The 24,370-nt window shown below is 44.9% G+C and overlaps 1 protein-coding gene across 2 annotated transcripts in view; it reads left to right on the forward strand.

Annotated features, from left to right (window-relative positions):
* LOC141129100 (transient receptor potential cation channel subfamily V member 1-like) overlaps positions 1 to 24,370 on the forward strand; it is a 105,725-nt gene that overhangs the window by 24,697 nt on the left and 56,658 nt on the right. For both annotated transcript variants that reach the window (XM_073616890.1, XM_073616888.1), the window contains exon 4: positions 6,684 to 6,836. In XM_073616890.1, the coding sequence (XP_073472991.1) occupies positions 6,684 to 6,836 (153 nt within the window). The remainder of the gene's footprint in view (positions 1 to 6,683; positions 6,837 to 24,370) is intronic.

A 24,370-nucleotide genomic window follows, 5' to 3' on the forward strand; every position in this document is an offset into this window, starting at 1 on the left:
ACAGGGTGAAGAAGGCTGTAAAGAAGACAAGTCATCCATGGGTTCAATTAGGTACAAGTGTTTTGGCTCAGCATAAGAAACACTTTGGAGGAAATAGCAAAAACATTTTTGCATACATTTTTTACCTCACTTTAGCTTATCTTTTACATTCCTTTACATCTGTTTTCATCAGTTAACATGTGTTTCCTACCAAATAACATGGTCAAACATGCACATGCTTGCTTCTCTGTACAAGCCATACACAGCTATAGTAGTGTGAGCTATGTGAATGGCCCCACGTGTTAGTATTACCAAAAAGGAAATTACAAAAGCCAGCAGAAGGGTTAAAAACAAAAGGTCAAAGCTCCAAATACCAAACACATACAGGTAAAAAACCCCTGCAGCCTCTCACAGAAAGTAAAGTATGAGATATCAAATTTAAGTGAACCTAGGCTTGCAAGAGCAAAGACAGAGAAGTGACACACTTTCAGGAAACACTCAGCTAATGCTAGCCATACATGTAGAGATTTCTCTTATTCAGCTCACAGGCTGAACAAGAGACATTTTATAGATTCCTCCATCTATGTTTAAAAGAATGGATGGAGGAATCTTCCCTGCCGGCTATTGTAGTCAGACAGCTGCAGTGCCCCTGGCTGAACACCCGAACAATGACTGCATCTGATAGGAGGTCACTGTTCAGCCAACAACTTTCCACCCAGCTCTTTCAATTTTTCAGTTGAAGTTTGTCTATGTAGGTGGTGGCAGCAGGGCTACCAATGGCTTCAATTTCGGCTGTTTTAGCAGGAATCTGACAAAATTAGATCTGAGCATGGCCAGCTTAAAGTGGTTGTAAACTCTTACATATACCTAGTGAAATGACTAGCCTCGGGTGATACACACTGATACAATTTTTCTGCATAAGTTGTATCTGTTTATCTGCAGCCTCTCTTTGCTACATCAGTTCAAAGTCCAGAATTTACACAGCTTATCTGAGATTAAAAAGCCAGGGGGCAGGGATGTGATGTCACACACTACACAGCTCAGAAAGGAGCGCTAAGTTTAACCTGAGACTTGAGTGAAGAGAATGGACACACCCCCTCCTTACTGCACATAAGGAAGCATGCACAGCTGAGGTTGTCAATCACAGGCAGTGTGTTGGAGGCCCCCTCTCCCATCACCCATAATTGTTTGGAGTCAGGAAAACCTTTCAGCAGGGACAGATAACAGAAAATAGACAGCAAAGAGAAATCACACTTGGTACTTTGGATTGAGGCAAGTACACACTATAGAAGGATATGCTTTGTTCTTTTTTTCATGTCAGAGGTATACAATCCTAGGAAAGTTCCTAGGAAGACTGTCACAATACTACTACATTTGGAAATGTGGGGTATGTACTAATAATGATAACAGTCAACTTCCCTAAGCTAAATGGTCATGAGTTCAAATTATTGACAGAAAAAAAAGATCATGGATATAAGCATAGGAAATTAGGTTTCTCTAAAGAATTGCTGGGATAATCTTTGTAATGAGATGAGGACTGTTCAGTCCAAGAATATCTTAGAGTTGATCCAAGTACCACAGAGGTCTTAGGAGCTGTACCAGGCAGTTCCAACCATGAGGAAACACCAGAGCAGGCCCAAACACAAACAGAATATTATCTTATGGGTTGCCTTTGATTACCTTGAATTTTCCAGAAAGAGTTGGTGTCCAAGGTGTGACAAAAGACCGTCTGGGCTGGCCGCCTCCCTGACTGCATCCCACAATCCTCAGAAGAAAAATTATGATAGTAATAACTCCCTATTGATAATGAATAAGCAATACGATTACCCCAGTTTATTATCAGAAAACAGAATGGAGCTGCAAATTATAATATTTTCCTAAAGTAAGTAACTGGTTACATTTCGTTAAGTGATACAATAAAAGTTTAAATAACTGAGACAGAACTAGGCTTTCAGTCTTAAAACTAGTGCAGTTATTTAATTTCTTAGTTTATTGGATAATTCAGTTTTCACTTCAGATTGACTTTAACATTTAACAGATTATTTCAGGCTTTTATCCGCCGAGTGCTGTGCTTCATGAAAAGACACTTTGTCTGAGCAATTGCACGTCTCACAAGTCATATGATGGACCATTACCTCATGATCTGAAACCCATGCTTAACAGGAGACTGTTATATACTTAAAGCCGACTTTCACTCCAATAACACCCATTACCTAACTGAAATCCTCCCTCCTTTTGTTCATGTTCCAGCCCTCCTCCTAACTCCATTCTTACCTAGGCAAGAATGACATTTGCTTCTCTCTTGATGCTGGGATGTGATGTGCATATCTCAGGAGGCATCAGCGGGGGGGGGGATTCCCCTATCCACCTGGAATGTGTGGATGAGGGAACCGAGTCAGTTTTCATTTTTCTTTTAACCCGCTGGTTAAACGAATAAACAGAATCAACTTTGGGCTGCTTTACTCTTTAAATCTGAACGTGCAATCTCTATTCACTCTCCTTTAGATGTACTGCAGCAAATTAGTAAATCAAACAATCCACTCAATTTTTATCTAGTCAGGTAGATTCTCGTACAACATCATTGTTGGTAGATCTAAAGCAGATTATTCAATCAAGGTGTATGACCAACAGTGTTAATGTTGTAGACTAAAATATTTTCATCTACTAAATTAATACTATTTTAGTTGACTAAAATACGACTAAAACGAAAACAATTGAGATTACTAAAATACGACTAAAACTAAATTAAAATTTGACATCAAAATTACCACTGCACTACCACATAAGAATACATAGGGGGCATCTACTAAGCTGCTAAAAGAAAAAAAAAAAAAACATAAGAAAAAGGCTTTTCTTATTTTTTTTCTTGATATTTAATGTTGGTAATATATTCAGGTAATATGTACCATGGCATTACAGTCAATAGAGTTTTGGGGTTTTTTATATTTTCAAGTTGTACTTCTGCTTATCAAAAAGCATAATTTTGTTTGTTTATGAAACTTGGTTTTATTTATAAAGATGCTATATATCACAATGGCTAAATCTGTGTCTTTAGTGCATGTTCAAACCTTAACCACATGCCGACCGGGCCATAGCCGAAAGACGGCTGCAGCGTGGTCGGCTTATTCTGGGAGGGCGTCCATGGATGTCCTCCCAGAATCTTGCTCCCATGTGCCCCCTGGGGCTGACAGCGGCTGTTTACCACGTGATCGCTCCGTCAAATGACAGAGCGATCACTTCTAAACAAACCGGCGATAATATGACACTTTTGTGAAAAAAAAAAAAAAAAAAGGAAAAAAAAATCTTGATTTTGCAAAGAATTGTGGGAAAAAAATACAACTCCAAAAAAACTCACCATGCCTCTTTCTAAATACCTTGGAATGTCTTTCTAAAAATGGGTCATTTGGGGGGTATTTGTACTTTCCTGGCTTGTTAGGGTCTCAAGAAATGAGCTAGGCCATTAGTACTTCAGGTGTGATCAATTTTCAGTGATTGGCAGACCAAATAATATACACCGATTTGGATTATTTTTACCAAAGATATGTAGCAGTATAAAATTTGGCCCAAATTTATGAAGAAAAATTCTTAATTTGCAAAATTTTATAACAGAAACAAAGAAAAATTTATTTTTTTTACAGAATTTTTGGTCTTTTTTCATTTAAAGTGCAAAAAATTAAAAACCCAGCGGTGATTAAATACCACCAAAAGAAAGCTCTATTTGTGTGAAAAAAAGGACAAACATTTCATATGGGTACAGTGTTGCATGAAGAGAGAAATTGTCATTAAAAGCGTAAGAGCGCTGAAAGCTGAAAATTAGTCTGGTTAGGAAGGGGGTTTAAGTGCCCAGTTTTCAAGTGGTTAATACCAGAAATAATAAACATGTTATTAGATTTTTACTCCAGGAGTTTCTAAAGAGTTTGGCAATTCTAAAGAAATGCTTAAATAATGCCTTAAAATTTAACTAAACCCATTCGATTTTAGTCGACTAAAATATGACTAAAACGAAAACAATTCAAATGACGGAAAAAAAAATGGCATTTTCGTCAAAAGACTATAACTAAACCTAAATCGAAATTTGACATCAAAATTAACACTGATGACCAACTTAAACTGATTGCAGAGGTTCGTTTTTTTTGTTTTGTTTTTTTAATAACAAAACTCCTCTTCTGGGTTCTCCCTACGGTGCTGCTTGCTTCTCCTCTTCTCTGTCTGCCCCGATAGCAAAGTGCTTGCTATGGGATAGACACGTGGACTCAATCTTGAGCCAGGCTGTGAGCATCTATAGACACACACAGCGTGGCTTGCCCCCCCCCGCTCACATCTCACAAGCTTTGACTGACAGCAGCCAATGGCTCTCTCTGCTGCTGAGACTCCTGTGAGAAGAGAGAGAGGAGAAGAGCTGCTGCAAACAGGCACGGCTCTGGATTGAGGTTGGGCTCAGGTGGGGCCGGGGGGAGCAACTTTTTGCCTCTAGAACCACTTTCCTGGGCTATCAAGCTTAATCAATGATTTGTAGATTGAAGACTCTATGTGTAGATAGATTGTAGAGATCTGTAAATTCTTTACAATTAATATAACAATAATATGGAAAGGTAAGCTTAAAAAATGTGAAAGTCCTATAACAGTTACTGAAAAACTCAAAATGTTCCCAGAAAATACACAATACATCCCCTTTAACTTTCAGAGGCAAACCAGCAGCTGGTATAATTTTCATGACTCTTAAAGATGTCTTTATTCCGTCCTAAATTCTACAGTAACCCAGTATAATCAGCAGTTTTGTAAAACCATGGCCTTTTTATTCCAGCCTGCCATTATTATTTACAATTATAATGGTGGGTTTTGTGCTGAAGTCATAGTTCTTTGGTATGAATGTTATGTAATGGTCGGTAAAAAAACAAAGTATGAATACTTTTTGTATCTTCTGATTTTGCCTGCTTATTAGGAGTACATATCTTAAATGCATTCCTTCAGAGGCCATGCATCAGTCATATTCCATTCTTTGGTCACCAGTACAAAAAGCAATGGAAAATCCAAAATTTCACAATTGTCACTAGAACAGAAGAGTGGAAATCTAAAAATGATGACAACTATCAAAGAAGGGATTTCCATTCACTTGTTGTTGCATCTCTGGGACTCTCTGCAAAAGGACGTTTTGACTAAACTCTACTACTAGTTTTTCCTATAGATGTACTTAAAGATTTGTATTTTGCAATGAATTATTATTCTTTGGAATGTCGTGCATGCATTGTACTGTAGCAAAGACTGCTCATGCCCATATTGCTATTTATTCTACAAATCAGACAAAAGAACTGTTCTTATTATCCATAGCAGCAAATACATTTTTTCCAATCACCCTGTTTTATTGTATGAGATGTAAAAAGGAGATTCTGATTAGTTGCTATGGGCAACAAACCTGTCCATGACAGTTTGGGGTTGATTTAGTAACCACTTCAGCCCAGGAAGATTTGACTGCTCAATGACCAGGTCATTTTTTGCAATTCGGCACTGCGTCGCTTTAACTGATAATTGCGCGGTCGTGCAATGCTGTACCCAATCAAAATTGACGTCCTTTTTTTCCCACAAATAAAACTTTAGACTTTTTTGGTGGTATCTGATCATCTCTGCAGTTTTTATTTTTTGCGCTATAAACAAAAAAAGAGCAACAATTTTGAAAAAAACACAATATTTCGTACTTTTTGCTATAATAAATATCCCCAATTTAAAAAAAAAAGCAATTTTTTTCCTCAGTTTAGGCTGATATGTATTCTACTTATTTTTGGCAATAAAAATCACAATAAGAGTATATTGATTGGTTTGCGCAAAAGTTATAGCATCTACAAAATAGCGGAAGGATTTATGGCATTTTTATTATTATTTTATTTTTTACTAGTAATGGCAGTGATCAGTGATTTTTAGTGGGACTACGACATTATGGCAGACAGATCGGACACTTTTGACACATTTTTGGGACCACTGACAATTATACAGCGATCAGTGCTATAAAAATGCACTGATTACTGTGTAAATGTCACTGGCAGGGAAGGAGTTAACACTAGGGGGCGATCGAGGCATTAACTGTGTTCCCTAGTGTGTGTGCTAACTGTAGGGAGATGGGAGTGACTGGAGGAAATGACAGATCGTTGTTCCTAGTTAGTGGGAACTCATGATCTGTTTCTCCTCTCCTCACAGACGTACAGCTATGACGGTTTGTGGGATCGTGCAGACCTGCCATAATATAATGACGGCAGCTGGTCGGCAAGCAGTTAAAGGCAAATAGACTGTGCATTTTGCAAGTACAGTTGCACACATTTTCCCTAGAGCTTAGGGAATGTGGTGAAGCTCTGCTGATCATCGGCAAGCAAAAAATGCTGTTTTTTTTATTTTCCTTGCACCTGATTGGGTATTCATTACAAAGTGAGGCTTTACTGCAGTCACTAAGCGCTGGGGAAAAATGGGTGCAACTGAATTTGCAAAGTGCACAGTCTATTTGCCTTTAGTAAATCAACCCCTTTGTTATCTTGTGTTTTTTCTTATTGTACCTGAGCTGCTAGACTCTGTAAGTCTATATATCTGTCATGTTTTCTCTCAATTCTCAATTATTTTGTTTACTGTAAATTTACTGGAAAAATGAGTTTCAGCTAGAATGTCCTTTAAAACCTACAAATAAATCTGTCTTGATTTTCATACTTCTTTTTAATGTCCAGATCCTGACACGGGGAAGACATGTTTAATAAAGGCCATGTGGAATCTTCAGAATGGAATGAATGATACCATTCCTATATTGCTGGAAGCTGATGAGACACCTGGTAAAATGGAAGCATTGGTTAACGCAGCATATACTAATGAATATTATAAAGGTAAATGCAGATGGTGTTTTTAATTTTCCTGTTATTAAAAATGTTTTATTTTCTTCTGTTTTGCTCAAACATCTTAAAATCCTTTTCGAGTGATCCTTTTTAACTTAACAGCAGTCTAGAGTAATGCTTGGACTCTATGGTGAATTTTTTCATTTGTTTTTCATTTATGTAGCACCAGCATATTCTGCAGCAGTGTGATTTGCTTAGGAGGTTTAAAGCTAGCAGAGCGTAATAGAAATAAATAGAACTTTTATTAAATAAGGAAAGAAAAAAGCCTTTCATGTAACCTGTCAAAGTCACATACCCAAGTCTCCGTTAGTTGAGCTCTGTCTGCTGTGTTAAGCAGAGAGAACTCGATGGGGCAACACATACTACACACTGTGGCATAGGCGTGCGCAGCCTATTGGATTAGGGTGTGCACCCCAAAACTCAAACACACACGTGTGGGTGTAATTATATATATATATATATATATATATATATATATATATATATATATGGCACACACCTTTAAATAAATGTAAACAAACATTTTGAAATGTGTTAAAACAATTTTTAATATTTCAATACATTTTACATCTTATGGCAGAGCTGGTCAGAGGGAGAAAGTGGGGGTGAGAGAGGGGGGAGATGGGATCAGTTGGCAGTGGTGGTGGGCGGAGGGCATGGGATCAGTAGCAGTGCTGGAGAGGGGGGGTGATCAGTGGCAGTGCTAGGGGTTGATGGGATCAGTGGCAGTTGTAGTGGGGGGTCATGGGATCAGTGGCAGTACTAGGTTGGGATGAGTGGCAGTGGTGGGGGGATGGGATCAGTGGCAGTGTTGGAAAGTTGATGGGATCAGTGGTGTTGATGGTGGTTGTGGTGGGGGAGTAATGGGATGAGTGGCAATACTGGGGGAATGGGATGAGTGGCAAGGTTGGGGGGGATCATTGGCAGTGCTGGGGGTTGATGGGATTAGTGGCAGTGGTGGGGGTTGTGGTGGGGGGGGATTCGTGGCAGTACTGGGGGGATGAGTGGCAGTGGAAGGAGGGATCAGTAGCAATGCTGGGGGAGATAGGATGAGTGGCAGTGTTGAAGGGCATGAGATTAGTGGCAGCAGTGGTGGAGGGGTGGGATCAGTGACAGTGCTTGGTGGGGGAGATAGGATGAGTGGCAGTGCTGGGGGCATGGGATCAGTGGCAGCAGTGGTGGGGGATGGGATTAGTGGCAGTGCTGAGTGGGGGAGATAGGATGAGTGGCAGTGCTGGGGGGGCATGGCAGCAGTGTGATAGGGGGAAGGGATTGGTGGCAGTGCTGGGTGGGGGGATGGATGGGATCGGTGGCAGTGCTGGATGGGGGGATGGATGGGATCGGTGGCAGTGCTGGATCGGGGGATGGATGGGATCGGTGGCAGTGCTGGGTGGGGGGGATGAATGGGATCAGTGGCAGTGCTGGGTGGGGGGGATGGATGGGATCGGTGGCAGTGCTGGATGGGGGGATGGATGGGATCGGTGGCAGTACTGGGTGGGGGGGATGGATGGGATCGGTGGCAGTACTGGGTGGGGGGGATGGATGGGATCGGTGGCAGTGCTGGGTGGGGGGGTGGATGAGATCGGTGGCAGTCCTGGGTGGGGGGATAGATGGGATCGGTGGCAGTGCTGGGTGGGGGGGATGGATAGGATCGGTGGCAGTGCTGGGTGGGGGGATGGATGGGATCGGTGGCAGTTCTGGGTGGGGGGATGGATGGGATCGGTGGCAGTTCTGGGTGGGGGGATGGAACTCACTTGCTCTCAGTGTGGACTCCATGCTTGCTGTGTCTCCAGCTCCCTCCAGGCTTCACATGTCTCCTAACACAGTGGAGACCTCCTCCGCTCTTCCTACTGGATCAGCTGGCTATTGCAGTCCCCCGGATGCCATGCCCCCATCTGCCTGCTGCTGTAAATTCAATGGGCGGAGCTGCGGAGAAGCTGGATGGGCGGTCCTGCAGCAGTTACTTAGAACAAAGGAGTCAGGGGGAGCTGGGAGGCAGAGCCAGCAGTTCTAGTACTGTAGCCGATGGAAACATAGAGCACCAGGCTGGATGAGAGGGGCAGCGGGGCGGCATATAGAACAACCGATGCTCTGCATTTTCCTCCATGCAGCCCCTGAATGCTCGCTTCTCCTCCTCTTCCTCCCGAAGGCATTCAACGGCTGTAGGGTGGAAAATTCAGAGCATCGGTTGTTCTATATGCCGCCTGCAGCCCCTCTCATCCAGGTGTAGACAAGTATGTCATGGGATTAGGGTGTGCCCAGGCACACCCGGCACCCCTCCTGCGCACGCCTATGCACTGTGGCCAGCAAATTATGAGTGGGCCAAAAAATGTGGACTGCGCTTTGCTTACCCCAGCACGTGGGCGGTGCGGAGCAGTAGTATACTTGCTGACTCCTCAGAGCTGCAAGCCCACAGGGTTCTTGGGCTACGGTGAATGCCTGGGACTAGGTGGCTCCCCGACTTAGAGATGAGCCTTCACTGTGTGATGCAATTAAAGTAGAGAGTTCCTATGAAAAGAGACTTGTCCCATCTCACTACACACTGTAACTTATATGTTTGCATTAGGAGGGACAAGCTGAGTCTGCGCCTACTCCACCAGTCCAGCATACTTCTGTTACCTCTTATAGGGTCCAGCTGTGCACATAGCATAGACCTCATACAGGCACTTATGAACTCTTCCACTTCACATACCTACTGACCAGACCATAGACCTCTGTAACGTGGGTTTGGATCCAGTTGCTTTGGGATATCGACTGCTATGGAGGGAGCGAGACATTGACCTCCTTGTTACCGGAGGACCTGTCACCTTACCAGGTGCCACACCTAACAACTGGTTGCTCTGTGTCTTGAACTTGTGCTTGGTTACCCTTAGCAATAGATTTACTCTTCCTTGCTTTGCTGAGTTAACCCCTTGCGTTAACCCTGACCTGCTTTATACCCCATATGTGCTTTACTGACCCAAAGTAGTGTAGTGTATCTGCCATAGGACACTCATGCACCCCTTTATTGACCTCAGACCAGGCTCAGTTAATAAACTTTACTAAAAGCTCTGCAGCATAACAGGTTAAGTGCAAACAAAGTTCAATGCATCGATCCCTAACTAGCTACTCTAGAGTGTGACTGCCCAGGCATACCTTACAAAGGTGAGAGTCCATTACTTGGTACAAGCTCATGCTGTGGCAGAATAGCCCCAGGGAGCTGCTGGGTGACTGCTGGCTGTAAAGGGTTATATCCTCTTCTGTGAGCCTCATGCTTCTGTTCCCATGTGGCTAGAGCTGGAGCAGAGCCCTGCCTGTAAAGCAGCTGGAGATTACATCTTATTGTCTCTGTCTTCTTCCCATGCACTCCCCGTGAGCAGAGCCCTCCCCCCTTTTATAACAACACAGGGAAAGATGCAGAGGCCAGAAAGAGTGGGAACTGCAGAACTAGCATTAACCCTTCCCTAACCTGGCCAGACTAGCTAGTTTACTAACATGGTACATTCCCTTTGCAGGCAGCTCCCTACAGCCTGCCTACAAGCAGAATATGACTGAGAGTAGAAAGTGATATCCACGCTCCATTATAAATAATGATTTTTTTATTCAGTATCTGCATATTGCATTAGCAAAGGCTTGCAAACCTTATTTATACCTCGAATTGTCATCTTTTGTAATGCTATAAAAATTAATGTATATACTAAGTGGGGTTAGTAACATATTACATAAAAAGGTTCCTAATATAAGTATATAGGGTTGTATAGCAAAACATAATATTTACAAGAAACAAACAAGATAGTGGGCCCCACCAATTCTGGTTCCCTGGGAATGTTAGGCAGCTGTTGCCTCCCATACTGAAGAACACCTATGAGTCCCTTCCCGTAGTGATGATGACCCTCGACTTCCCATAGACTGATGACTACCTGAAACCCAAGTCGTCAACTTTGCTGACTAATAAGCACCCATAAACAAACCTAGACCAATACCTAATGAAAGTCTGCCTTTCAGTGATGGTCATCTATTACTGCCTTCAACTGATAAGCAGCCATGATTCATCACCCCCGGCCCACACCCACCACATAGACTGATAGCCTGTCACACCTGACTCCCTTGGGACTAATTAGCACCCACCACCCATACTGGACTGATGTCCACCCATGTCTCCAAGCCAGCCTGTTAATCCCCCATGACTTCTCCCTGTAATGATGACCAACCTGAGACTGCTAATCATCTACCCACCTTTGACACTTCTCACATAAATGAGCACATTAGACTGCATGCAAAACCTTACTTCCCCCTTTGGAATTATGACCAATGACCACACTCAACAGACCACTGCTCTCCTATTCCAACTGCTGAGAACCAACCCATGGGCTTTTGACGCTTGCAGCTCTTACAACTGATGATCATCAGAATCCAACTTTCCCTACACCAAACTGCTTAGCCTAAAACACACACTAGCTCCCAGAAAGAATGACCATTTTATTTTTCCAGTCCCATTCACAGTTCATTTTGTTTACTTATTTTCATATTTTTCCTCACATGATTCATGTAGCATACAGTATATAAGATAATAAATATGTTATTTTAACAAATGTATTCAATATACTAGTACATAGACACATCATTTAAAAGTAATGGCCTACAGATAAAGATAAGGATAGAAGAAAAAAAACATATTATAATGAGTTCAAATGTAACTTCCAATGGCCTGAGAGTTAATGGATAACAATCACAACACATTTATGACAATTTCCCCTAAATGCTATAATTTGGACCTCGATAATGGAGAGAACAACACATTATCCTTCTAATCTGTAAATGACTGTCTTACCTCTTAATGGATTTAATTGTGGATGATCATTTGGGAATTGTCAAGCTGCTTTAAAAATGTAGTTTAGGTGCAGCAGACATATCTGAAACTAATAAAATCTCTCTTGTGAGATGGAAGCAAATGTAAGATTTTCAAATTATTTATTATTTTGTTCATTATGAAATCAATAACATTTAAACATAAGGGCACGCTATAGTCAGACAAAAAAAATGCTTGTTTTTTTTTAGTAGTTATGAATGAAACTATTGCCATCACCTTCCTGTAAATTTGTTTCTTGGTCTGTATAACTAGTGTCTGCTAATATCAGGTTCGTCAAGCAATATGGTTGCTTTGAGTCCATTTTCTGGAACTACATTCTCTAAAATGTCTTATCTATGCTTACTAACATTTGAGCTCTGACATGCCTGATGTTTCTTCGCTATGTAGATGTACCTATGAAAGAATGATAGTTTCAAGCAGACCTTCACTCTAAATACAAATCCACTTTCCTCTGTATTTCCCCCTCTCTCTCACATTTGGATATATTTTTTTTGTTTCCTAACTTAATAGCCTAGGTGAGAATGATGTTTGCTCCCCCCCTCAAGATTCTGTGTATGCCCAGATGTGCATCAGGATTTGGGGCACAGCAGAGCCTTTCAGCACATCTACACACATGTGGGCAGAAGGTAGAGCAGGTATGGAAGTCTCAAACCTCTTTATGTCTGCAAATGCGTGGAAACCCCATTCTTCAATCCGGACCGCGGCTGCCCCAGACATGTGTGAACCGGCTCCAGTGAGAGCCGGTCACAATTGCCTGTCATGCAAATTGGATGCGGGGTAACCCACATCCAATTTACATATGTGTGAACCCAGCCTAAAACAGTGAGTAAAAAGCCCAACCTGACGTGATCATATTCTAGACAAAGTACTGACAAACGGGGATCGACTGTCTGATGTTGGGGTGAGAGAATTTGAGTTCTAGTGATCACCAATGTCTTTGGTTTGATCTTAAAACAAGAACTGAAAAATTATATACAAAAACAAAAGTTTTAGATTTTAAAAGGACAAATTTTGCTAAAATGGGGAAATTTCTAAAAAATTAATTGAAACGTTGGAATAAAATGACAGTAGTAAGTAATCGGTGGACACTATTAAAGTCTACCATCCTGGAGGCAGCTATATTATATGTCAGGCAAGTTAGTAGGAATAAACAGAAGAAAAAAACAATATGGTTCACTAAAGTAGTAAGTAGAATAGTAAAGGGAAAAATAATAGCACATAAAAGATTTAAAGGAACAGGAGGTGTAGCTGAGGAGTATAAAAATAGACAAAAGTAGGCCAAACACATTATCAGTGCTGCCAAAGCATAGAAAGAGGAGATAAAACCTTTTTGTGGGTATATTAAGGATAGAAGGAAAAAATACAATGGGATCACTAAAATGAAAAATGGGCACAACACATATGTTGAGGGAGTTGTCAAAATAAGAAACAACTGCACCTCACTTGGGCTCCAAGTAAAGTTTATTGGAATATGAAAATATCCAAAATGACACCAGAGGACACCAGCAGTGATCAAGGTAGATGCGTTTCGCAAAACAGAAATGTGCTTGAGGGAGACCTGGATGTAGCAAACCAGTTAAACACTTACTTCTGTTCAGTCTTCTCAGAAATAAAATGTACTAACAATAAAAAGTTGGGACATCATATTGGTTCTAGTAATAACTGTTCATTTTTAGGATTTCTGGAGACAGAGGTAGCAGAGGAACTGGCTCTGTAAAACTTAATAAAGCAATGGGCCCTGATAGTATTCTTCTCAGAGTTCTAAGAGAACTTTGAGATATAGTTGTTGGACCATTAACAGATCTTTTTAATCAATCTCTTCTAACTAGAGAAGTTCTCCATGACTGGTGGACAGCTAATATTGTACCTATACACAAGAAGGGCAGCAAGGTAGAAGCTGGCAATTACAGGCAGTGAGTAACATCAGTTGTCAAGTTAAAGCGGAGTTCCACCCAAAAATGGAACTTCTGCTTTTCCAGTTCCTCCCCCCCTCCAGTGTCAGCCGCCGGCTACACGCATCGGGTCCCCCGCGGTGCAGTGGGTGCACGCGCATGTCTGCTATAGCCCTTTAAGGTGCTGACGTACACCTACGGCAATTTGGTCAGCAAGTGGTTAATGCATTTTATGCATTAAGATTAAAAAAAACTTCTGTGTGCAGCAGCCCCCCTAATATATACCTGAGGTCCCTCTACATCCAGCGATGTTGCAGCAGTGTCTCTGCTACCCAGGACTCCCCTCCTCATTGGCTGAGACAGCAGCAACAGCATTGGCTCCTACTGCTGTCAGTCAAAGTAAGTCAGCCAATGAGGAGAGAAAGGGGGCGGGCTGGGCCACAGCTCTGTGTCTGAATGGACACAAAGAACTGTGGCTTGGCTCGAGTGCCCCCATAGCAAGCTGCTTGCTGTGGGGGCACTCAACAGGAGGGAGGGGCCAGGAGAGCCGAAGAGGGACCCGAGAAGAGGAAGATCTGAGCTGCTCTGTGTAAAGCCATTTCACAGGGCAGGTAAGTATAACATGTTTGTTATTTTTTAACTAAAGCAAATTAGATTTTACAATCACTTTAACCTTTGGGTGGTTCAATGGATATGCAGTTGGCTAAAGTATAGATATCAGAGTGTGGTTGTACATGGGGTTAAGTCAGAACAGAGACCAGTCACTAGTGGTGACAAGGCTCCGTGCTAGGTCCTGTTCTGTTTAATCTATATGTAAGTGATATAACTAAAGATGTGTTGGGCAAGGTATGTCTTTTTGCCGATGGCACAAAGGTGTGTAATAGGGTTAAAATCCCTGAAAGTGTCTGTAACATGGAGCATGAATTGGCATTGCTGGAAGATTGGTCAAAGCAGTGGAGACTGCAGTTCAATGTTTCAAAATGTAAAATAATGCACTCAGGGAAAAATATTCCCCTAAAGAGTACAACATTGGGGGTACAGTGATAGCCAGCACTACAGAAGAAAAATATTTGGGGGTACAGATTATTTAAGATGATTGCAAAAAAAGTAAACAGTGTGACCAGGCAGTGGGAAAAGTGAATAGAATTCTAGGAGGCATCACTAGAGGGATAACCAGCAGGAGGAAGGAGGTTCTGATTCCCCTGTATAGATCTTCAGTGTGACCTCATTTAGAATACTGTGTGCAGTTCTGGAGACCTCACTTACACAAAGATATTGATAAGAAAAAACAAGTCCAGAGAGGGGTAACAAAAACACTGCAAGGTTTAGGTGATAAAACATATCGAGAGCGACTTCAAGAACTTAAAGTGGTGTTCCGGCCGAAATTATACTTTTTAAATAAAAATACCCCTATAATACACAAGCTTAATGTATTCTAGTAAAGTTAGTCTGTAAACAAAGGTAATTCGGCAATTTGCCAAAAGAGAAATAAGGCTGATAATGGAGCCGAAAATGGGGCGGGGCCTGGCGGGGGCAGGGCTCTTTCCCCCGCCCCTGGTGCCCGCCATTACGGGGGTGTCGTATAGCGCAGAAGAGAGAGGAGAGCCGCCGCCGCCAGGTTGATTAGAGCCCTGGGAACATCACAGCTTTCATTTCAATAGCTGTGTGTTCCCCACCACGCGCCGTCACATACAGCCCCTCCTCTTTGTCCGAGCACGTTAGATAGACAGATCCAATCCTGGGATGGGTGATCTGACTATCAAAGTTCCCCGGACAAGGGGGAGGGGCTGTATGTGACAGCACGCGTCGGGGAACACACAGCTATTGAAATAAAAGCTGTGATGTTCCCGGGGCTCTAATCAACCTGGCGGCAGCGGCGGCTCTCTTCTCTCTTCCCTCTCTTCCCCTGCACAGGTAGGCTGTACTGAGGACACAGACTGGCTGCACTGGGGACACACAGGCTGGCTGCACTGGGGACACACAGGCTGGCTGCACTGGAGACACACAGGCTGGCTACACACAGGCTGCACTGGGGACACACAGGCAGGCTGCACTGGCTACACACAGGCTGGCTGCACTGGAGACACACAGGCTGGCTGCACTGGAGACACACAGGCTGGCTACACACAGGCTGCACTGGGGACACACAGGCTGGCTGCACTGGGGACACACAGGCTGGCTAAACTGGCTACAGACAGGCTGGCTGTACTGGGGACACACAGACTGGCTGCACTGGAGACACACAGGCTGGCTGCACTGGAGACACACAGGCTGGCTGCACTGGGGACACACAGGCTGGCTGCACTGGCTACACACAGGCTGGCTGCACTGGGGACGCACAGGCTGGCTGCACTGGGGACACACAGACTGGCTGCACTGGGGACACACAGACTGGCTGCACTGGGGACACACAGACTGGCTGCACTGGGGACACACAGGCTGTCTGCACTGGGGACACACAGGCTGTCTGCACTGGGGACACACAGGCTAGCTGCACTGGGGACACACAGACTGGCTGCACTGGGGACACACAGGCTGGCTGCACTGGGAACACACAGGCTGGCTGCACTGGGGACACACAGGCTGGCTGCACTGGGGACACACATGCTGGCTGCACTGGGGACACAGACAGACTGCATTTGACGGGCACTGTGAGGCTGCATTGATCTCTTGTATCATGTCTGCAGTCTCTGACCATCTCCTGTACCATGTCCACAGTCTCTGACCATCTCCTGTACCATGTCCACAGTCTCTGATCATCTCCTGTACCATGTCCGCAGTCTTTGATCATCTCCTGTACCATGTCCGTAGTCTCTAAAAAAATATCCAATTCTTTTACAGTGCACAGTTTAGTGAGGGATGCTGAAGAGTTGTAAAAGTGGGTGGAACTCCACCTTAATATTGTACAGTCTGGAGGAAAAAAAGGAAAGGGGAGACATGATTAAAACTGGGGATGCACCGAAATTTCGGCCGCCGAAACATATCGGCTGAAAATTGCCTTTTCGGCAATTTGCCAAAAGAGAAAAAAGGCTGATAATGGAGCCGAAAACGGGGCGGGCTTGGCAGGGGAGGGGCTCTGCCCCCCGCCCCTGGTGCCGCCTTTTACGGGGGTGTCGTATAGTGCAGAAGAGAGAGGAGAGCCGCCGCCGCCAGGTTGATTAGAGCCCCGGGAACATCACAGCTTTCATACATACACCACGCGCCGTCACATACAACCCCTCCTCTTTGTCCGGGCACGTTAGATAGACAGATCACCTGTCCAATCCTGGGATGGGTGATCTGACTATCAAAGTTTCCCGGACAAGGGGGAGGGGCTTTATGTGACAGCACGCGGCGGGGAACACACAGCTATTGAAATGAAAGCTGTGATGTTCCCGGGGCTCTAATGAATCTGGCGGCGGCGGCGGCTCTCCTCTCTCTTCCCTCTCTTCCCCTGCACAGGTAGGCTGTACTGAGGACACAGACTGGCTGCACTGGGCACACACAGGCTGGCTGCACTGGCGACACACAGGCTGGCTGCACTGGGGACACACAGGCTGGCTGCAATGGCTACACACAGGCTGGCTGCACTGGGGACACACAGGCTGGCTGCAATGGCTACACACAGGCTGGCTGCACTGGAGACACACAGGCTGGCTGCACTGGGGACACACAGGCTGGCTGCACTGGGGACACACAGGCTGGCTGCACTGGGGACACACAAACTGGCTGCACTGGCTACACACAGGCTGGCTGCACTGGAGACACACAGGCTGGCTACACTGGCTACAGACAGGCTGGCTGCACTGGGGACACACAGACTGGCTGCACTGGGGACACACAGACTGGCTGCACTGCCTACACACAGGCGGGCTGCACTGGAGACACACAGACTGGCTGCACTGGGGACACACAGACTGGCTGCACTGGGGACACACAGGCTGGCTGCACTGGGGACACACAAGCTGGCTGCACTGGGGGACACACAGGCTGGCTGCACTGGAGACACACAGGCTGGCTACACTTGCTACAGACAGGCTGGCTGCACTGGGGACACACAGACTGGCTGCACTGGGGACACACAGGCTGGCTGCACTGGAGACACACAGGCTGGCTGCACTGACTACACACAGGCTGGCTGCACTGGGCACACACAGACTGGCTGCACTGGGGACACACAGGCAGGCTGCACTGGGGAGACACAGGCAGGCTGCACTGGGGACACACAGGCAGGCTGCACTGGGGACACACAGGCAGGCTGCATTGGGGACACACAGGCTGACTGCACTGGGGACACACAGGCAGGCTGCACTGGGGACACACAGGCTGGCTGAACTGGGGACACACAGGCTGGCTGCACTGGGGACACACAGGCTGGCTGCACTGGAGACGCACAGGCTGGCTGCACTGGAGACGCACAGGCTGGCTGCACTGGGGACGCACAGGCTGGCTGCACTGGGGACACACAGACTGGCTGCACTGGGGACACACAGACTGGCTGCACTGGGGACACACAGACTGGCTGCACTGGGGACACACAGACTGGCTGCACTGGGGACACACAGGCTGGCTGCACTGGGGACACACAGGCAGGCTGCACTGGCTATACACAGGCTGGCTGCACTGGGGACACACAGGCTGGCTGCACTGGGGACACACAGGCTGGCTGCACTGGGGACACACAGGCTGGCTACACTTGCTACAGACAGGCTGGCTGCACTGGAGACACACAGGCTGGCTGCACTGACTACACACAGACTGGCTGCACTGGGGACACACAGGCTGGCTGCACTGACTACACACAGGCTGGCTGCACTGGGCACACACAGACTGGCTGCACTGGGGACACACAGGCAGGCTGCATTGGGGACACACAGGCTGACTGCACTGGGGACACACAGGCAGGCTGCACTGGGGACACACAGGCAGGCTGAACTGGAGACGCACAGCTGGCTGCACTGGAGACGCACAGTCTGGCTGCACTGGGGACGCACAGGCTGGCTGCACTGGGGACACACAGACTGGCTGCACTGGGGACACACAGGCTGGCTGCACTGGGGACACACAGGCTGGCTGCACTGGGGACACACAGGCTGGCTGCACTGGGGACACACAGGCTGGCTGCACTGGGGACACACAGGCAGGCTGCACTGGGGACACACAGGCAGGCTGAACTGGGGACACACAGGCTGGCTGCACTGGGGACACACAGGCTGGCTGCACTGGAGACACACAGGCTGGCTACACTGGCTACAGACAGGCTGGCTGCACTGGGGACACACAGACTGGCTGCACTGGCTACACACAGGCTGGCTGCACTGGGGACACACAGGCTGGCTGCACTGGAGACACACAGGCTGGCTGCACTGACTACAGACAGGCTGGCTGCACTGGCTATACACAGGGTGGCTGAACTGGCTACACACAGGCTGGCTGCACTGGGCACACACAGGCTGGCTGCACTGGGGACACACAGACTGGCTGCACTGGCTACACACAGGCTGGCTGCACTGGGCACACACAGGCTGGCTGCACTGGGGACACACAGGCTGGCTGAACTGGGGACACACAGGCTGGCTGAACTGGGGACACACAGGCTGGCTGCACTGGGGACACACAGACTGGCTGAACTGGGGACACACAGGCTGGCTGCACTGGGGACACACAGGCTGGCTACACTGGCTACAGAGAGGCTGGCTGCACTGGGGACACACAGACTGGCTGCACTGGGGACACACAGGCTGGCTGCACTGGGGATACACAGGCTGGCTGCACTGGGGACACACAGACTGGCTGCACTGGCTACACACAGGCTGACTGCACTGGGGACACACAGGCTGGCTGCACTGACTACAGACAGGCTGGCTGCACTGGGGACACACAGGCTGGCTGCACTGGGGACACACAGGCTGGCTGCATTGGGGACACACAGGCAGGCTGCATTGGGGACACACAGGCAGGCTGAACTGGGGACACACAGGAAGGCTGCATTGGGGACACACAGGCTGACTGCACTGGGGACACACAGGCAGACTGAACTGGGGACGCACAGGCTGGCTGCACTGGGGACACACAGGCAAGCTGCACTGGGGACACACAGGCAGACTGCACTGGGGACACACAGGCTGGCTGCACTGGGGACACACAGGCTGGCTGCACTGGGGACACACAGGCTGGCTGCACTGGGGACACAGACAGGCTGCATCTGACGGGCACTGTGAGGCTGCATTGATCTCTTGTATCATGTCTGCAGTCTCAGACCATCTCCTGTACCATGTCCACAGTCTCTGACCATCTCCTGTACCATGTCCGTAGTCTCTGACCATCTCCTGTATACAAATTTTTTTTTTTTTTTAAGTTTCGGTATCGGTCATTTTCGGTATCGGTTTTCGGCCTAGTGTATTTTTCATTTTCGGTATCGGTTTCGGCACCAAAAAACCCATTCGGTGCACCCCTAATTAAAACCTTTAATAACATCAAGGGTTGAATAAGGTCCAGGATGGCAGTTTTTTCAATAGGAAACTAAAATCAAGAACATGACCTCAAATTAACTGGAGGAAAGTTCAAAATTATTCTTAGAAAATATTATTTTACTGAAAGGGTAGTTGATGCTTGGAATAAACTTCCAGCAGAGGTAGTGAGACAGTCAACAGTAAATGGCTTCAAACGTGCTTGGAACAAACATAGATCTATAGTCAGACAATAAAGTTAATGAAAAAAAAACAAAAACAAAATAAAAAACAAAAGAAAACCAAAAAAAGCAGCAAAAAACTAAATTAAAAAACAACCAACCAAAAAAAAATAAAAAATATATGTATATAAAAAAATGAGCAGACTTGATGGACTACTCAGTCTTTTTCTGCCATCGCTTTTCTATGTATGTTAGAATGAAGCAGCTGGGAAATATCATTTACCAACAATTTAAATTTGTCATCCCTTGTGAATTTTATTTCTGCTGTAGTACATTGTATACAGTACATCCTACAGATACATCTCTTCACAGACAGGATTAGAACATCACCCAAGCATGTTATTTAGAGGAATTTTACCATTTTAAGATAGCCCTTTACTCATTATTAAAAAAATATTTTTGCATTAGAACATGCCCCCCGGGGCAGTGCACTGCTCAGCTTCCTATGCCCTTTGTTTGATTTGGGGGGGTCCCCATGCCATTTTTTTACAGCAAAAACAATCCAATAGGGAAATGTCATATATCACCATTTTATTTTATTTAGCAGCATGGTTTTTTTATTTTTTTAAATGTTACTTTTGTAGTTCATCTTACAGATGTGCGAATTCACAGGCAGATTTAGGTCATCCCCCAAGCATAGTATTTAAATGAATTTAGCATTTTTAACACTGACATTTAGGGCTGCAACTAAAAATTATTTTCATAATCGATTAGTTGGTCGATTATTGTTTCGATTAATCGGATAATAACCTTAAAAAAAGTGTGGTGTATAATTTAATATGTAAAGTTTAAAAAAAAGCCAATTTATTCTTAAAAATCTATATGCAGTGCTAAATATAAATAACCAACTATATGATTAGGGAGCAAAATCTCTAATCAACTCTGAGAATAACAGACAAGAGATATACTGTATATACTATTGGAGGTTGAATCTGGTAAATATCATCAGACTCAGAGATCACATTTTTTATTTAGACCCCTTTCACACTGGGGCGCATGTAATGTGTTCTGCTCCCACGTAATGTGTCCTGCTCCCACGTAATGTGCCCTGTTCCCACGTAATATGCCCTGCCTCCTTGAAATGTGCCCTGCTCCCACGTAATGTGCCCTGCTCCCACGTAATGTGCCCTTCCCTCATGTAATGTGCCCTGCTCCCACGTAATGTGCCCTGCTCCCACGTAATATGCTCTGCCTCCTTGAAATGTGCCCTGCTCCCACGTAATGTGCCCTGCCCTCATGTAATGTGCCCTGCTCCAACGTAATGTGGCTTGCCTCCATGTAAAAGTTTACTTTAAATGTAATAGTAATGCCTTCTATTACCTCCAGTCTATCAGCCTCCACCTTCTCTGGGTTCAGATGCTGATCTTCCCTGCACAGTCTTTATAGTAATTTTTTTTTTAAAACAAACATGTTATACTTACCTGCTCTGTGTAATGGTTTTGCACAGAGCAGCCCCGATTCTTCTCTTCTGGGGTCCCCCATCAATGCTTCTGGCTCCTCCTGCCTTTAGAGTGCCCCAATAGCAAGCTGCAAATTATAATATAGCGTGCCCCTATACCAAGGTAAAAAACTTCTACCTTTAGACCCACTCACTTCCTGCCCAGGACTACATGTTCCATGAGGCATTGCTCCTCACACATTCACAAGTTCTCAGGCACTTACTGACATGTATGGACGGTGTACTGAGCTGTATGTGTGCTGCACTGTATTTCCTGATATGTAAACAATGAATGCATTCTGTATGCAGACCAACTAATCAGCTGGCCGAAATCGATTATGAAAATAGTTGACAACTATTTTCATAATCGCTTAGTTGTCGATTAATCGATTAGTTGTTTCAGCCCTACTGACATTTAAGCATTAATAAAGAGCTGTCTCCTGTTAAGTGTTACTTTTGAATAAAAAACGCACCGCAAACGAAACCCAGATATGTTTGTCTCATCCATTTAACTTTGTATGGCTGGCTCTCATTCACACTATCATATGATAAGACTCTACTGTCTACATACTTCCCAACAGTCCTGGCTCTATGTGTTGAGCTGACATAAAATTAGTTGAAATGACTTTCATTACTTCCAATGAAACAGATTTTTATTGTTCTGTTTTCCTATATTCACTTATAATCATTTGGACAATATTTTTAGGATTAGGAGCATACTGACAACTAACTACTGTATACTTTACTAAAGTTTGGAAATTCCCTTTATTTACCTTTATTGAGTCCTGTTTTATTAATTGATACCTTAACTATTTCCAGTTTATCACATGTAGACCTGCAGGCTCCAGTCATGTGACTGTCTTAAGCGTTCTGTCAGTCTTTACATTTGTAGAATTGGTAGAATTTGGTAAAATTAAGAACAATTGGTAGAACTGAGAATATCTGGCTTAAATATTCACATAACTGTATAACTGGTTTTCCAGAATATTGGTACACTATACAGTGCATTCGGAAAGTATTCACAGAGCTTCACTTTTTCCACATTTTGTTATGTTACAGCCTTATTCCAAAATGGATTAAATTCATTATTTTGCTCAAAATGTAATAAAAATAAAGAACAAAAAAAATCCTGTGTACGTAAGTATTCACAGCCTGTTGTCAATACTTTGTTGACGCACCTTTGGCATCAATTACAGCCTCAAGTCTTTTTGAGTATGATGCTACAAGCTTGGCACAGCTATTTTTGGGCAATTTCTCCCATTCTTCTTTAAAGGACCTCTCAAGCTTCATCAGGTTGGATGGGGAGCATCGGTGCACAGCCATTTCCAGATCTCTCCAGAGATGTTCAATCGGGTTCAAGTCTGGGCTCTGGCTGGGCCACTCAAGGACATTCACAGAGTTGTCCCATAGCCACCCCTTTGTTATCTTGGCTGTGTGCTTAGGCGTTGTCCTGTTGGAAGATGAACCTTTACCCCAGTCTGAGGTCCAGAGTGCTCTGGAGCAGGTTTCCATCAAGGATATCGCTGTACATTGCTGCATCCATCTTTCCCTCGATCCTGACTAGTCTCCCAGTTTCTAGCTCTACAAAACATCCCCAGAGCATGATGCTGCCACCACCATGCTTGACTGTAGGGATGGTATTGGCCAGGTGATGAGCTGTGCCTGGTTTCCTCCAGAATTGACACTTGCCATTCAAGCCAAAGAGCTCAATCTTTGTTGCATCAGACCAGATAATTTTGTTTCTCATGATGTGAGAGTCCTTCAGGTACCTTTTGGCAAACTCCAGGCAGGCTGTCATGTGCCTTTTACTGAGGAGTGGCTTCTGTCTGGCCACTCTATCATACAAGCCTGATTGGTGGAGTGCTGCGAGATGGTTGTTCTTCTGGAAGAATCTCCTTTCTCCACAGAGAAATAGAGAAATACTGGAGCTCTGTCAGAGTGACCATCTGGTTCTTGGTCACCTCCCTGACTAAGGCCCTTCTCCCCCAGTCACTCTTTTTGGCCAGGCGGCCCACTCTAGGAAGAGTCCTGGTGGATCTAAACTTCTTCCATTTACAGATAATGGAGGCCACTGTGCTCATTGGGACCTTCAATGCTGCAGAAATTTTTCTGTACGCTTCCCCAAATCTCTGCCTCAATACAATCCTGTCTCGGAGGTCTACAGACAATTCCTTGGACTTCATGGCTTGGTTTGTGCTCTGACATGCACTGTTAACTGTGGGACCTTATATAGATGCACAAATCATGTCCAATCAACTGAATTTACCACAGGTGGACTCCAATCAATTTGTTGAAACATCTCAAAGGTGCTCAGTGGAAACAGGATACACCTGAGCTCAATTTTGAGTGTCATGACAAAGGCTGTGAATACTTATGTATATGTGATTTTTTTCACTTTTTATTTTTTTTACATTTGCAAAGATCTCAAACAAACTTCTTTCACGTTGTCATTATGGGGTATTGTTTGTAGAATTTTGAAGAAAATAATGAATTTAATCCATTTTGGAATAAGGCTGTAACATAACAAAATGGGGAAAAAATTCAGCGCTGTGGCATCCTAAGTTTAGATGAGAAATAGAATGCCCTACACAATTAGAATTTGTTCCTTCTGTACATTTCAAGGCATGTTTTTTCATTTTGGCTGAACTGTACCTTTAAAGTGTTATGTTATGGAAC

The sequence above is a fragment of the Aquarana catesbeiana genome, linkage group LG02 (assembly GCF_042186555.1).
Source record: "Aquarana catesbeiana isolate 2022-GZ linkage group LG02, ASM4218655v1, whole genome shotgun sequence".
NCBI classification, from domain to species: Eukaryota; Metazoa; Chordata; class Amphibia; order Anura; family Ranidae; genus Aquarana; species Aquarana catesbeiana.